Source organism: Sus scrofa, chromosome 13, assembly GCF_054392235.1.
Source record: "Sus scrofa isolate SSC_HxYL_T2T_F1_AM1 chromosome 13, Sscrofa_HxYL_maternal_Yorkshire_Landrace_v2.0, whole genome shotgun sequence".
NCBI lineage: Eukaryota > Metazoa > Chordata > Mammalia > Artiodactyla > Suidae > Sus > Sus scrofa.
In genome coordinates this window covers 204697814-204714693 of record NC_139395.1, presented here as the reverse complement: position 1 = coordinate 204714693, position 16880 = coordinate 204697814, and the positions used below count along the sequence as shown (strand labels likewise).

The following is a 16880-nucleotide window of genomic DNA, read 5'->3' as shown; positions in this document are numbered from 1 at the left end:
AAGCAACATGGATGGAACTAGAAACTCTCATGTTAAGTGAAGTAAGTCAGAAAGAGAAAGACAAATACCACATCATATCACTTATATCTGGAATCTAATATACAGTACAAATGAACCTTTCCATGAAAAAAAAAAAAAAAAAAAAAAAAAACCTCTTGGACTTGGAGAACAGACTTGTGGTTGCCAAAGGGGAGAGGGAGGGAATGGGATGGACTGGGAGTTTGGGGTTAGTAGATTCAAACTATTACATTTGGAATGGATACGCAGTGAGATCCTGCTGTATAGCACTGGGGACTATATCTAGTCACTTATGATGGAAGATAATGTGAGAAAAAGAATGTATATGTATTTTTGACTGGGTCACTGCTGTACAGTAGAAAATTGACAGAACACTGTAAACCAGCTATAACAGGAAAAAATAAAAACCGTTAAAAAAAAAAAAAAAGGATCTGGCAAATGGGAGGCAGGTCTAGGAATAAAGATACTGCCTTCCACTTTTCCATTCCAACCAGGGCTGGGGAAAATGGCTCCATCAAAGAAAGGTGGTGAGAAGAAGAAGGGCCTGTCCACCATCAGTGAGATAGATGGTGACCAGGGAGTACACAATCGACATCCATGGAGCGGGTTTTAAGCATGCCCCTGGGGCTCTCAAAGAAATCCGGAAATTTGCCATGAAGGGGATGCGAACTCCGGATGTGCGCATCAACACCAGGCTCAACAAAGCCATCTGGGCCAAAGGAATGAGGAATGTCCCATATTGGATCCGTGCGTGGTTGTCCAGAAAATGAAATGAAGATGAAGACTCACCAAACAAGCTCTATACATTGGTCACCTATACACCTGTCATCACTTTCAAAAATCTACAGACAGTTAACATGGATGAGAACTAACTAATGATTGTCAAATAAAAAAAAAAAAAAGATACTGCCTTCCAGATTACTGTCTGCGTTCACAGAGACACTAATTGAATGAAAGAATAATAACTTCCCTCACCTTGGCAATGCCAGCCTTTCTCCACATGGAAGATGATGTCTCCCCTCTGTTCATAGCCTTCCCTCCAATTGCTTTCCATCTTAATAAAAATGGGAATCCTCACAACTGCCTGGTGGGGGATGGGGTGGCTGTGCCATCAGGACACTCTGCTTTTCTGAATTCGCCCTTGAACTAGCTATTGCTAGGCCTGCTAACGTGGCCCTCATCCTGAACTTGGATATTATGAGGCTCAGAGGCCAGCACTAAGGAGCATGTCTAGGAACAGGAAATCAACGGCAACTAGGTCTTCCAAAGACTTAGGAGGTGACAAAGTATCTGAAGCCATGGAGGCTGAGGTGGAGGGAAAGGCCCACAGACTCAAGGTTGGGTCCATGCATACAAGAAGGCCAGTCACAAATCAAGGGCACAGAACTGCAGACTTTGTGATCTCATCTAGATCTCACGCACCAATGACCCCCCCCCCCATTTCTAACTCTAGTTAAGGTGTTTCCCCAAACTCCAGATTCATATATTCATATGAATATTCATATATTCATATATTCGGTTACTCAGTGACTATCTCTACATGGAAGTGTAACAGGCATCTCAAATATGAAAATTCCAGAGCACTCCGGACCTCTCTACTTACCCCCATCACCACTCTCCAACATGCTCCTCCTAAAACCTTTCTTGCTTCAGTAAATAAATGGGAGCTTCATCCTCTTCAGAGTCTTGGAGGCATCTTTGAGTTCTTGCTTTGGCTCACAGCCCACATTCGATCAATGAGCATAGTGTTCAAAATCCTATCCAGGATCCTATCACTTCTCAACATTTCCGACACCGTCCCTTTGAAACAAGCCGCCATTTTCTCTTGTCTAGATTATTCAGCAGTTTTCTGACAGGTCTCCCTGCTTCCTCCACCCTTTGTCGCCCTGCAGTTTATTCTCAACAGAGCTGCCAGGGTGAGCTTCTAAGAATTAAGTAAGAAGATGCCAGCCCTCTGCTCGAGGTTCTCCAGTGATGTCCCATCTTACAACCAAAGCCAAACTCCTCACAACTGCCTGGAAGAGACACACTCGTCTCCTCTCTGCATTGTCCTCACTCTGTTCCAACCACACTGGTTCCCAGGATGTTCCTCAGACACTGCAGGCATGCCCAGCCTCAAGAACTTTCCTTTTGTTCTCTCCCCTCTGCTTGAACACCCTTCTCATGCTTATCTGCATGACCTGCTCCCTCAGCTCCTTTCTCAAACGTCCCCTCATGAGAAAGGTCCTCCCTAACCATTGTATTTAAAAGGACAATCTCCATTTCTCCCCTGTGCATTCTCTATTCTCTCATTTGCTTTATTCTTTTCCATAACACTTTTCACAAGCTGATATACTATGGCATTCACATATTTGTTTGCTTCCTGCCTTTCTCTACTAGAAAGTAAGTTCTATGAGGCAGAGGTTTTTGTTTTTGTTTGCCTTTTTTTGTTTATTCCTATGTTGTCAGTCCCTAGGGCAGTCTTGAGCACATAGTCGGTATTCAATTCAATGTTAAAAGGACAGTTGGGGAGAAATTCTTTGAACTTTTTAAAGTTAGGAAAATAGAGAAAAAAAATGTTCAAGTAGTATTGTGGAAATGCCTATAGTAAAATTAGTGACTATATTTATTCCCTAGATAATTGGACATCACTCACAAGTAGGCATGAGGCATAAGGTGGTATATTTCTTTGATGAATTTAAGTCACTTCTCATAGAACTAAACTCACGTAAATAACCCAACTTCCCACTCTTGCCTTTAAACAGACAAATAACAATAAAGTAGAAGTTATGGGGGAAAGCATGCATTAAGAAAGTATACTTACTGGAAGGAGGTTTCTTCTACAAAAGAATAAGTATATACCATTAAAACAAGAATTAACAGGGTATAATACAGCTTCATATAAAAAGAAGTTTTGGCTTAATTCCTTTTTCTCAATTTTGATTCTCACTTTCTGACATTTATGACTTCTGAATCAAGGGTTGGCAAGACTTTTCTGTAACAGACCTCATGAAAAATATTTTAGGCTTTTTTTTTTCTTTTCTTTTCTTTTTTTTTTTAATGTCCACACTGCAGCATATGGAAGTTCCCAGGCTGAGGACTGAATCCTAGGTGCAGCTGTGGCAACATTGGATCATTTGATCCTCTATGCAAGGGCCAGTAATCGAATTCATATCTCTGCAGAGATCTGAATGGCTGCACTCAGATTCTTAACCCACTGCACTACAGCGGGAACTCCAGTATTTTACTCTTTGTGGACAAAGAGGTGAAATCATGAATACTGGGCAGGTACTTAATATAACAAAAGAGAAAACAAATTTCCAAAAATTTTTATCAATGAATAAAAAATATAATAATAATCATAGCCTTGCAATTCAGACCTACTAATTAGAAGAATGTAATTCTTTTAGGGGGAGATAAGATTTCTCTTAATTTGGGTTCACTGTTAGTGTCCTCTGTTATCATATAGATTGCCATGTTCATCTGTAAAAACCATTTGTAGCTCATGGACCATAAAAGATCAAGTGGCAGGCCAGATTTGGCTCATGGGTCATAGTTTGCCAAGCCCTGTCTGAAATGCAAGCTCAAGAAAATGATTCTCTTAGATTTTCTGCTGGATGAAAACAGGATTAACTTTCTTAGCTAATGAATGGCTTATATTCACATCAAATCTTTAAGTATTTTAAGAAAAATTTGTTTACCAAGTTTTTAATAAAAAATACTCAGGTATTCTTTGCAAGTAGAAATAAAGTTGACAAGGGTTATCAATGAGCAATCTTATCTGTTTGTACTTTCACTGGTGACCAGCAGGGGGACTTGATCAGATTACATTACACTGGACTAGACTGGGCAAAGGAACAGCCACTGTTAATTCACAGAGCCGTTACTCTTAGTTGCAGAAAATATCCTTAGAAATCATGTTCATGGGAACATGTTGTAATACTTAATACCTCTTTTGTAGGTATTATTAGAAACACCTTATAAATTTGTTTTATTTTGGTATAAAATATCTTTTAAACCTAAATTCCAAAATTAATCTTCACAATAATAAAACAGGGGGTCTAAAACTTGTTCATACTACAAATTTATTATTTCATGAAAACTTCTACTTTATTCATGATTCCCAATAGACTTGATGGAATTATACAGCTTTTAAGGTCCCAGATAATTTTAAAGACTGGGAACAAACAAATGCATTAAAAGACTAAAACATTATTTTTAAATCTTACCCATTTACATCAAACTGACTGTATCACCAAATGGGAGTTCCAAGAGATCTAAATTTGAAGAATTAAAAACCTTAGAAGCATCTGTAATACAACAGGTTTCTAGTTTTTAATCGAACATTTCTCTTCTAAATACAGTTGTGCTAAATATGACATTGAACATTCCACGGTTCTGCACTGACAAAACATTTCACAGACTTATTTCAGTGAAATTTCTTATCATAAATCAGAAATTAATTTACATCTTGAGATACACATTTCCTAACTTAGAATAAAAGGATCTTAAATACATGTCCAGGTAATATACATGTCCATCCGCATTGCATATTTCCCAGGACAGCTGCGCTATGTACTCCAGGGTGCCTCTCACCTACTCTGTGGGTTTCCTGGAAGGTTGCCAGGAGACAGCTCTGCCTTTCCTTCCTATGTTTGCCAAGGGGCTTCATGACTCACCTGCCTGTCATCGTGGGTATCTTCTACTGCAGAAAAACCAATGAAAAATATTCTCCAGAGTTCTTTAGAACTTAGGAGAAACAGTGTCTCAGAAGAGAACTCTGTATCTGCAGGAAGCTGTCTAGCAAAGAGTGAAATTCACTTACTTGAAAAGTAGCCTTTCCTCTGAGCATAGCACACGCCAAGGCCACAGAGAGAAATCACTATGGCCACGACGACTACCGCCGCTATGATGCCACTTATGTTGAGATCGTCTGGAATGCAAAATAAACCATGCATGAATTCATGTCAAAAAGATGGACATTAAAAAAGAAGATGGACAGATGTAGTCATTCAATTGAAAAAGTTCAAAAGTGCTCCCTTTTGCAGTTAGCCTTAAACGTGGATAGTGTCATGTTTTTAAAAGTGTTCAACTAACTTACTTTCAGGACATTCAAAGTTGATTGAAAATATTAACAGAACTAAGTTTTGCAAGACTACTAAAATTTTGGAGTTCCCCTTGTGGCTCAGTGGTAACAAAGGTGAGGATGTAGGTTCCATCCCTGGTCTCGCTCAGTGAGTTAAGGATCCAGTGTTGCCCTGAGCTATGGTGTGGGTTGTAGACATGGCTTTGACCCATTGTTGCCATGGCTGTGGCTGTGGCAGGCAGCTACAGCTCTGATTCAACCCCTAGCCTGGCAACTTCCATATGCTGTGAGTGTGGCCCTAAAAAGACAAAGAAAAAAAAAGAATATTAAAAATTAAAAAGTTCTATGATCTGGAAATAAAATGTATGACCTGCTCCTGGAGGTATAATCCATATGATTAAATACCAGGCTGGAAGTGATTTTTGAAGTTCAGCGAATTCAAATATTCTAATATCATACTCCCTTCAATTTTTTTTTTTTTTTTTTTTTTTGTGTGTGTGGCATGTGGAAGCTTAATGTGGGATCTCAATTCCCAGACCAAGCATTGAACCCCGGGCTGCAGCAGTGAAAGCATGGAATCCTAACCACTAGACCACCAGGGAACTCCCTCCCCTCAAATTTTACTTAAAATTCCTCTACATAATCATCTGTGTCAATTTCACAAATAAGGGACAAGCATTCAGCCCCAAAGAAAGCTCATTCCACTGTTGTTCTGTAAAACTAAGTGTCAGAAACATCTTCTTTCTTGAATTTATATGGATGGGTGTGTGTGTGTGTGTGTGTGTGTGTGTGTGTGTGTATACTGCACACACACACATATACACCACATACACATATGCCATTAAACTTACCCTATTCGGTTAAAAATGAATTAAACTCCTCAAGATTTTTTCCTGTTGCTACTAAGTCATCTCTCCTCCAGCCTAATATAATTGCATTTTTGGACCTAAATTTGAAATCAATACCACGTTATCAACTTAGGGGATTTTTCCAGTTACCGATTCTGTTGCCCAAGAATTAAATTATTAACCTTGTAACCATGAGGTTGCTGGTTCGGTCCCTGCCCTTGCTCAGTGGGTTAATGATCCGGCGTTGCCGTGAGCTGTGGTGTAGGTTGCAGACGCGGCTCGGATCCTGCGTTGCTGTGGCTCTGGCATAGGCCGGGGGCTACAGCTCCGATTGGACCCCTAGCCTGGGAACCTCCATATGCTGTGGGAGCGGCCCAAGAAATAGCAAAAAGACAAAAAAAAAAAATTATTAACCTTGTAAGGATAATATTTCTGTAGCTCGGAACTGCATCAAAAATACTCTCATTCAGGGAGTTCCCAATGTGGTGAAGCAGAAACGAATCCGACTAGTATCCATGAGGACACAGTTTTAATCCCTGGCCTTGCTCAGTGGGTCGGGGATCCAGTGTTGTCCTGAGCTGTGGTGTAGGTCGCAGATGCAGCTCCGATCCTGAGTTGCTGTGGCTGTGGTGTAGGCTGGAAGCTGTAGCTCTGATTTGACCCGTAGTCTGGGAACTTCCATATGCGGCGGGTGCGGCTACAAAAAAAAAAGCAAAAAAAAAAAAAAAATACTCTTATTCAAGTCATTAATAAAATGATAAACATGACCTTGGGAAAGAACTATATAACAGGCCATTAGACATATCTCTTCATATAACAAAATGTGCTAGCATGCTCTGGATGCAACTACGTGTGAATCAATCTACACGTTTAATGTGGGTCACATTTTTCCGTCTTGTCCATGAGGATTTCATGAGCCACACTTTCTGTCAGTTAGGCACTTGTTATATATTGATTGACATGCAAATTACCTACACTTTTAAAAGGAACAAAGAATTCTTTTTTTTAAAAGCAAGTATTAATTAATGTATAATAAATAATTTGGAGAAAATATTAGCAAGGATATTCTCAATAGTAATCTTAGATATTACTTGTGGAATGACTTTTTTAAAAAAAATATGAAATGAGTCTGCTATCATAGAACTTCCTGGTCTTAATTTTTGTTTGTTTGTTTGCCTCTTCCAAGGATGTGGAAGTTCCCGGCCAGGGATTGAACTCAAGCCACAGTTAAGACCTGAGCTGTGGTAACACCAGATGCTTAACCCACTAAGCCAGAGGAGAACTTCCTTCCTGGTTTTAAATTTTTGTTCTAATGCAAAATGTTACTAATTTTTGATACCTCTGAACTATTAACTTTAAAAAAAAGAAGGAATCTGGATAAATCCTTTGAAAAGCTGAGTAATTTGAGCAAAGTAGGAAATATGAAGTATTACTTGGTATAAACTCAGGTCATATTTGCTTGGATATTGAGAGATTAAGATTCAGCTATTTAATCACTTAGTTGAAAATTAGCAGAGAGGAGAAAAATCCACAATAATCACCATCTATGGCAAAATTAAATTAATAACTAAATGAAACTCCTGAGAACCAAATGTGTGCCTACTATTTGCTTTGTATAGTCAATGAATCTGACATCTACAAGGGGTTCAACCTAAAGGCTACTATCTGATAAAAAACTATCCCGTAGTTAGTCAATGGATTTGACATCTATCAAGAATTCAAGCTAAAGGCAAATTCTAATAAAAAAAAAACATCTAATCCTGTAGGTACTAAGTGGTGGTATAAATGTTATTTTACTTTCTTCAGCAAAATATAAGATAGAAGACTTTTAAGTTAGCTGTCAATTGTTTTCATTCCATTTGCCATTTACTCTGAAATCCTGAGCAAGTCATATGCCCACCTCATGCTTCACTAAAGAGAAAATATAATAAGACATATGAAAATATTGTGTTCTTTCTTTAAAAAGAAAAAAGCCACAATAAAAGGAAAGTATTCTTATTCTAACCAAAAGGAAAGGAACTAAATACTAAAAGGCTAAGCGTGAAATTGAACAATGAAGCAGCTTGGGAATAATTAGCAAACCCATGATTTACTTTCTTTCTATACTTCAAACAGGATTTATTTAGAACAGTTAACAAATCTGGTTTTGGATACAAGTTGAGAATTCACAAAGAAAACTGGAAATGAGATTTCATGAACTATATATTTCCAAAGATGTGAATTCAAAACCAATGGTATGAAACATCTAGGATCAATGGATGAGCTTTTTAATTTCTTTTTAGGGCCACACCCATGGCATATGGACATTCCCAGGCTAGGGGGAGAATCGGAGCTGTAAGCCACTGGCCTACACCACAGCGACAGCAATGCAGGATCTGAGCTGCATCTTCGACCTACAGCACAGCTCTGGATCCTTAACCCACTGAGCTAGGCTAGGGATCGAACCCACGTCTTCATGGATACCAGTGGGACTTGTTCCTGCTGAGCCATGATGGGAACTCTTGGATGAGCTTTAAACAAAGTCATTTTAAATGTATCTAGTATGTCAAAACCATGACTTCACAGATACTATTTCTTAAATGAGGCTAAATTAGGCATTGAAATTAAGAACGATCATTAAAGAAAAAAAAAATGTTATACTGAATTTTTCTAATAGCTCCGAAGTAGCCCTCAGAGGGGTATTTTCTGAAATTTGAGCAAATGCTTATGTTTGATTCTAAATGGTCAATACTTGAGTGAATTTGGTGTATAATATGTATCCTTGAATTTTAAAATAACCTGAAATTCAAATTTAGTTGTGGAAATTAGAGTATACTATTGAATACCTTTTACTTTAGGATATTCTGAAGTTGAATAAAATAATATTTTCTTTAAAAAATGATGCTGAGTGTAACTGGACATAAACAATACAAATTACTATCCGTATATGTACATACCCCAAAGTGGATTTAAAAAAAAAAAGGCGTTTCTGTTGTGGCTCAGTGGGTTAAGAACCTGACATAGTATCCATGAGGATGTGGGTTCAAATCCCTGGCCTCACTCAGTGGGTTAAGGATCTGGCATTGCCACAAGCTGTGCTGTAGGTCATATCTGACGCTGCTGTGGCTGTGGCACAGGCCAACAGCTGCAGCTCTAATTCAGTCCTTAGCCTGGAAACTTCCATATGCTGCAGGCGTGGCCTTGAAAAGAAAACAAAGGGAGTTCCCGTCATGGTGCAGTGGTTAACGAATCCGACTAGGAACCATGAGGTTGCAGGTTCGATCCCTGGCCTTGCTCAGTGGGTTAAGGAACCGGTGTTGCCATGAGCTGTGGTGTAGGTTCCAGACGTGGCTCGGATCACCAGTTGCTGTGGATCTGGTGTAGGCCGGCATCTACAGCTCCGATTCGACCCCTAGCCTGGGAACCTCCATATGCCATGAGGGAGGCCCTAAAAAGACAAAAATAAAAAAATAAAATAAGTAAAATTTAAAAAAAGAGAAGAGAAGTCTGACCCCACCATGCTGAGGCTAAGCCCCTGAACTGCCTCAGGGTACAGCCCTCCTGAATGACCTTTAACTCCCTCCACTGCCATCTCCCTATTACACAACCACTTTCAAAATGCACAGCTTTCATACAAGAAAGAATTAGAATTGTTAAAAATAAAATGAAAAAAATTAATGTTTGCTCTGAAACCCATGTAATATGATGAGATTCTTGAGCCCAATTTTTTTTTGAAGATGTCTTCTCAAGCAAAAGCATTTTTTTTTATCACATCTGTAGTTGTGTAATGATCATAACAATCCAATTTCACAGGATTTCCATCCCACAACCCAAGCACATTCCCCCACCCCGCAAAATGTCTCCTCCAGAGACCATAAGTTTTTCAATGTCTGTGAGTCAGCATCTGTTCTGCAAGGAAGTTAAGTCTGTCCTTTTTTCAGATTCCACATGTCAGTGAAAGCTTTTGATGTTTGTGTCTCATTGTGTGGCTGACTTCAGTTAGCACGATAATTTCTAGGTCCATCCATGTTGCTAAAAATGTTGATATTTCGTTCCTTTTAATGGCTGAGTAATATTCCATTGTGTATATGTACCACATCTTCTTGATCCGCTTCCATGTCTTGGCTATTGAAAATAGTGCAGCAATGAACATCGGAGTACATGTGTCTTTGCAAGTCGTGGTTTTCTCTGGATAGATGCCCAGGAGTGGGATTGCTGGATCAAATGATAGTTCTATGTTTAGTTTTCTGAGAAATCTCCATACTGTTTTCCACAGTGGTTGCACCAATTTACAATCCCACCAACAGTGTAATAGGGTTCCTTTTTCTCCATACCCTCTCCAGCACTTATTGTTTATAGATGTTTTGATGATGGCCATCCTGGCTGGTGTGAGGTGGTACCTCATCGTGGTTTTGATTTGCATTTCTCTAATAATGAGTGATGTTGAACATCTTTTCATGTGTTTTTTTTTTTTTTTTTTGGCCATCTGTATGTCTTCTTTGGAGAACTGTCTGTCTGTTTAGACCTTCTGCCCATTTTTTGACGGGGTTGTTTGTTTTTTTGGTATGGAGCATCAGGGGGTGTTTATAAATTTTGGAGATGAATCCCTTGTCAGTTGATTCACTTGCAAAGATTTTCTCCCATTCTGTGGGCTGTCTTTTCATTTTGTTTAGGGTTTCCTTTGCTGTGCAGAAACTTTTAAGTTTGATTAGGTCCCATTTGTTTATTTTTGTTTTTACTGTCATTACTCTAAGAGGTGGATCTGAGAAGATGTTGCTGTCATTTATGTCAGAGAGTATTTGGCCTATGTTTTCCTCTAAGAGTTTTATAGTGTCTGGTCTTACATCTAGGTCTTTAATCCATTTGGAGTTTATTTTTGTGTATGGTGTTAGGGAGTGTTCTAATTTCATTCTTTTCCATGTGGCTGTCCAGTTTTCCCAGCACCACTTATTGAACAAGCTGTCCTTTCTCCATTGTATATTCTTGCCTCGTTTGTCATAGATTAGTTGGCTGTAGGTGTGTGGGTGAGCCCAAATTTTATTGGACCCTAAGAAACATTTTGTGAAATAGGATACACAGCAGCTATGTTTCATAGCAACCTGGATCCATGACATATACTCACCATGTCTTTTCTGAGAGCTCACTCTGTGATAGGTACAAGTGTAGTATTTCAGGGGATGGAAAAAATGACCAATTAAAATAGTCAATACTTATATAGTGCTTACAATATGCTGGTGCTATTCTAACACTTTTGAATATTATTTTAATCTTCATAGCAACCCTATGAGGACAATATATTACTAATTCTGTTTGGGAGAGACTGAGGCACAGAGGTTAATTAAATTGCCCAAGAGCAGGTAGTAATTAGTGGCAGAGCTGGAATTTGAACCCCCCATCCAAATCCTTGACGCTGAGCAATTTATAAGACTCTTAGCTTTTGTTTGAAAGAGGATTGCTCAGATGAGCCTATTTTTAAAATAATTATTTGAAAATTTTGAATATCTATAAAATAAAATGATAAATGTTCTTGGCTTGGCTATAAGGTGGATGAAAACAGGACTTTTGTTTTCTGTAACATGTTATGTCACACTTATTTCTCCCATTCATCCTTCGCATCACTCATGCCTTATCTACTCCTTGCTCTTTCCACTCCCAAATATTTGCACATTTATTTATTTATTTATTTATTGTCTTTTTAGGGCCAAACAGCAGCATATGGAGGTTCCCAGGCTAGGGGTCAAATCGGAGCTATAGCTGCTGAGCTACGCCATAGCCACAGCAACGTGGGATCTGAGCCTCGTCTGTGACCTACACCACAGCTCACAGCAACACTGGATCCTTAACCCACTGATTGAGGCCAGGGATGGAACCTGCATCTTCATGGATACTAGTCAGATTCGTTTCTGCTTAGCCACAAGGGGAACTCCCCAAATATTTGCACTTTTTAAATGCAAACCATTTGGTTCTCCCAATATTTCATGCTTACCTACTTGCATTCGTTTCCCAGGACACTTGCGATGTCCGACAGAATTACGGGCTTCACAGGAATATTCTCCACTGTCCAGTTTTGAAACAGCATTAAATTGCTATTTGTGGAAGAAAAAAATATATCTTTAAGCAATAAATCTGTCAGTAGACTCCTGAAACAACTGTGTTCCTTAAATTTAGCATTAAGTTGGTTTTTCCTTTTTCAATGAGTTAAGACTTTCTATCTTTACTGTGAATTCAAAAATCTGCCATGTCTTCAAGGAGTAATTAGCTAGGCCTCCCGTTTAATTTGACAGAGAAAGATTTAAATTTATACAGTGTGTCTTTTGTGAGTGATACTGAAAAAGTTGTACAGTTAGGAAGGCAGCGGGTATTTTTTAAAGTTTATAGCACATGGCAGCGTTAAGTATTCTAGGTATTTCTTATTCCTAGGGAACACTTTTTTTTTTTTTTTTTGCTTTTTTTTAGGGCCACACCTGCAGCATATGGAAGTTCCCAGGCTAGGGGCTGAATCAGAGCTATAGCTGCCGGCCTACACCACAGCCAGAGCAACACCAGATCCGAGCTGCCTCTGTGACCTATACCACAGCTCATTGCAACGCCAGATCCTTAACCCACTGAGCGAGACCAGGGATGGAACCCTCATCCTCATGGATCTCAGCCAGGTTCGTTAACTGCTGAGCCATGAAGGGGACTCACCATTGATAAAGTGAAGGTCTCCTCAGACTTAAAGGATAGTTTTCTAAGTCACGGGTGAGTTCGCCACGGGGGCAAACAATGAACACATCCTCTCAAGAGCCAGAGTTACTACCAGGAAGTAGCTCAGGGCCTCAGGAAGCCTTATTCAAGGTGGTTTTACGGGATTACACATTCCACCAGGTAGCGAGTATTGGAAAATTCTGAGGTCATAACGTCTAACCCTTGCTCCCTCTACTCCCTGCCAGAGGAACTCAAAGTTCAGGCGTGGATGTAATGAGCTTCCTAATTGTTACTAGTAGTTTTAGCCCCTTGGAGAATTTCTGGAAGGAAGGAGGGCAGGCTGGAGGAAAGAAGGGATGGGTGGATGGGTGGATGGGTGGATGGAAGGCGAGAAGTTAGTTAGGAGGGAATGCAGTGTGTCCTGGACACCCGGAAGGATCCTGCCAGGACCTACAGAGGGTGAGAAGGGTGCTCAGAACCATCCTTTCAGTATCCTCCTGTCACCCCCTCAGGACTGCAGGGGTCACTGCTGATTGTACCCACAAGAGGCCATGAACTTCTAAGGGGCACCACCTTATAGTCGTATAATCTCACCCTCATGTAATATCTGTGTATTAAACCACTCAGGGTTTTTGATCTATTAACTCCTTCTTCTCTCTTTTGAAGTTTTATTTATTTATTTATTTGCATCTGCTTCTTTTAATTAACTTGTTCTCACCACAGCACTGTTAAAAGTAAAGGCATGATTTCCAGTCTATAGATGGGGAAGTTGCCTTGCAGTTTTTATTTTACGACCCCGCCCGTGGCATATGGAAGTTCCCAGGCCAGGGAATGAATCCACGTTGCAGCTGTGACCTACACCTCAACTGTGACAATGCTGGATCCTTTAACCTACTGTGCCAGCCAGATAGCAAACCCATACCTCGGCAGCAACTGGAGATGCTATATAGTTGGATTCTTTTTTTTTTTTTTCCCCCCGTCTTTGTAGGGCCACACCCGCAGCATATGGAGGTTGCCAGGCTAGGGGTCAAATCGGAGCTGCAGCTGCCAGCCTATGCCACTGCCATAGCAATGAGGGATCCGAGCTGCATCTGAGACCTACACTGCAGCTCACGACAACACCTGATCCTTAACCCACTAAGCAAGGCTGGGGATCAAACCTGCGTCCTCATGGATACTAGTCAGATTCGTTTCCACTGAGCCACGACAGGAACTCCTGCAGTCGGATTCTCAACCCACTGTGCCACAGCAGGAACTCCTCCTTTTCCTCTCTTTTCAACCTTCAGTGCCCGCTTTCTGTAGCCCTCAACATGATGAGATAGAAAGCCTTCCTTTGCGGGAGTTCCCGTCGTGGCACAGTGGTTAACGAATCTGACTAGGAACCATGAGGTTGCAGGTTCGGTCCCTGCCCTTGCTCAGTGGGTTAAGGATCCGGCGTTGCCCTGACCTGTGGTGTAGGTCGCAGACACGGCTCGGATCCCACGTTGCTGTGGCTCTGGCATAGGCTGGCAGCTACAGCTCCGATTCAACCCCTAGCCTGGGAACATCCCATATGCCACAGGAGCGGCCCAAGAAATGGCAAAAAGACAAGAAAAAAAAAAAAAAGAAAGAAGGAAAGAAAGCCTTTCTTTGCATATTCTCATGTTATGGAATCATCAGTCCCCAAAGCTAGACTCCTTTAAAAAAATTCACCCTGAACTCAAAGCCAAGGTTACGTGTAAACAATAAGTGAGACTAAAACTGAAAATGATCTTCCAGCACACTACAACTGGTGATTTTTAAAAAAGGAAGCCGTTGTTAACCACACACTAGAGTCTTTGTTTCGCTCACTGCCCAGAGAACAACCCACCCTGCTTCTGGCCGGGTGCGTCCCTTTGACATCACAGGTATTTCAAGGGTTGGGGTGAACTGAGGAAAGAGAACCTATCCTATATCATTTCAGACTCGCCTTGGGGCTTTTTATCACCTGCTCTGAGAAAAAAATAAATTTGGAAAGTAAATATAGCCAAGTGTGACAGCAGATTTTCTGCCCAATTTCTCAGTGTAAATATCACTCGGACCTGCTGACTGAGCCTCCTGACAGTGAAAGGGCGCAGCGTGGCCTTCCTTAAGGAGCAGCCACATCCCCCCAAATGCTTATCACTGTCGCTTTATCCATATGCTCCATTACTGACAAACCAGAGGATCCAGTTTTTAAATGTTACTGTGCACTTGTAGGTTGAAGGAATGCAAGGAACATTACACCCTCCTCTTAAAATTCATTACCAAATTTATTACCATGTCTTTTAAGATTTTTTGAGAATGGTTGCGGTAGTGATTCTGCATTGCCGGAAATCAGACATTTTTAAATGGACATATTCCTTTGAATGGAAAAAAAAAGCTTCAAACTTAACGATTTTTTTTTTTTTTTTTTTTTTTTTTTTTTTTTTTTAGGGTGGCACCTGCAGCATATGGAAGCTCCCAGGCTAGGAGTTGAATGGGAGCTGTAGCTGCCCGCCTATGCCACAGACACAGAAACACCAGATCTGAGCCGTGTCTGTGACCTATACCACAGCTCACAGCAACGCTGGATCCTTAACCCACTGGACAAGGTCAGGGATCGAACCTGCATCCTCACGGACACCATGCTGGGTTCTTAACACACTAAGCCACAATGGGACCTCCCTTAATGACTTTTTTTTCCACTCACACCGCTACCTTAAAAAGTCAGAGAAAAAATATTAACAACACTTTTATTTGTAAATGTCATTAATTATAAAAAGCTTATTTATAGATTTCCATCAGTCTTTCTTAGAAATGCTTTTCAATCAATCAGACAATGTGGACAAAATCATAAGTCACAGACTCAATTGTCAATGATCCAGTTATGAAAGAGTTTAATGACATAAACACCCTATTGTAGGTTGGCAAAAGTTACTCTTCCCACATGGTTGGCACTGAGGTCAGGGCTTCCCTGAGACAGCCTTTTTTTTTTTTTTTTGAAGTATAGTTGATTTACAATGTTGTGTTAGGTTCTGGTATACAGCAAAGTATTTAGTTTTACATATATATTCTTTTTCATATTCCTTTTCCTTACAGTTTATTACAAAATGTTGAATATAGTTCCCTGTGCTATACCGTGGTGGGGCCTTGTCGTTTCTCTATTTTACACAGAGTAGTGTGTATGTGCTAATCTTAAACTCCTATTTTATTCCCCCCCTCTTTCTCCCCTTTGGTAACATAAGCTTGTTTTGTATGTCTGTGAGTCCGTCTCTAGTTTGTAAATAGCTTCAGTTGTATTATATTTTAGATTCCACATATAAGTGCTACAATATATTTATCTGATTTATTTCATTTCACACGATAATTTCTAGGTCCATCCATGTTGTTGCAAATGACATTATTTCATTTTTATGGCTAATATTCCATTATTACATATGTGTGTGTGAGTGTGTGTGTGTGTGTATACACACAACATTTTTTTTTTTCTTTTTAAGGCTGCACCAGCAGCATATGGAAGTTTCCAGGCTAAGGATCGAATTAGAGTTACAGCTGCCAGCCTACAACATAGCCACAGCAACACAGGATCTGAGCCAAGTCTGCAACCTATACCACAGCTCATGGCAAGGCCAGATTGCCCACCCACCGATTGAGGCCAGGGATTGAACCCACATTTCCCTGGATACTAGTCAGATTCATTTTCACTTCCCCACAGTGGGAGCTCCTATACTATATATTTTTTATCCATTCATCTGCTGATGGACAGTTTGGCTGCTTCCCTGTCTCGGCTATTGTAAATAGCGCTGCTATGAACACTGGGGTGCATGTATCCGGATTATGCCCAGGAGTGGGATTATTGGATCAAATGGTAACTGTATTTTTAGTTTTTTAAGGAACCTCCCTACTGTTTTCCATAGTGGCTCCACCAATTTACATTCCCGCCAACAGTGTAGGAGGGCTCCCTCTCCCAAAAGACTTTTCGTTTATTTCCCTGATATTCTAAACATGAGACTGCACTGGGTACTTTCCAGGCCTGATCCATCATCATGAATCCATCTTGGCTCACTTCAGGCGCCTGGTGTAGACCTTCGTGTGCCCAGCTCCCCAGTCTTCCGTTTTGTCTTCTCTCCTGTGGCAGCCTTTCCATCACTTCCCTGTGTGAGTGCCACCGTCTTTCCTGCTACCCCTTCCTCTCGCCACTTAAGTAGCAATGGTTATGAGCCCTCTACTGTTCATTATTCTAGTTCTGATGTTTTTTTTCCCCATGCAAACAGTTATTAGGCCAATGCTTGAAATGTCCTTAC

The 16880-nt window shown here is 40.4% G+C and overlaps 1 protein-coding gene and 1 pseudogene across 8 annotated transcripts in view; one reads left to right on the top strand and one right to left on the bottom strand.

The window, feature by feature from the left end:
- JAM2 (junctional adhesion molecule 2) overlaps positions 1-16880 on the bottom strand; it is a 76969-nt gene that overhangs the window by 6453 nt on the left and 53636 nt on the right. For 2 of the 8 annotated variants that reach the window (XR_014825100.1, XR_014825101.1), the window contains exons 6-8: positions 11897-11996; positions 4823-4930; positions 4227-4274 (exon numbers count right to left, since the gene is read on the bottom strand). Coding sequence is in view for 3 of the 8 variants with exons in the window: in XM_084991864.1 (XP_084847990.1) it covers positions 4231-4274; positions 4823-4930; positions 11897-11996 (252 nt within the window). In the remaining 5 variants the exon portion in view is untranslated. Of the gene's footprint in view, positions 1-2821; positions 2838-2934; positions 4275-4818; positions 4931-11896; positions 11997-16880 lie in introns of those variants that run through there. The other 6 variants (XR_002338017.2, XM_021070861.2, XR_014825099.1 and 3 more) reach the window with 4 other exon arrangements.
- LOC106507178 (large ribosomal subunit protein eL31 pseudogene) lies at positions 506-999 on the top strand (annotated as a pseudogene).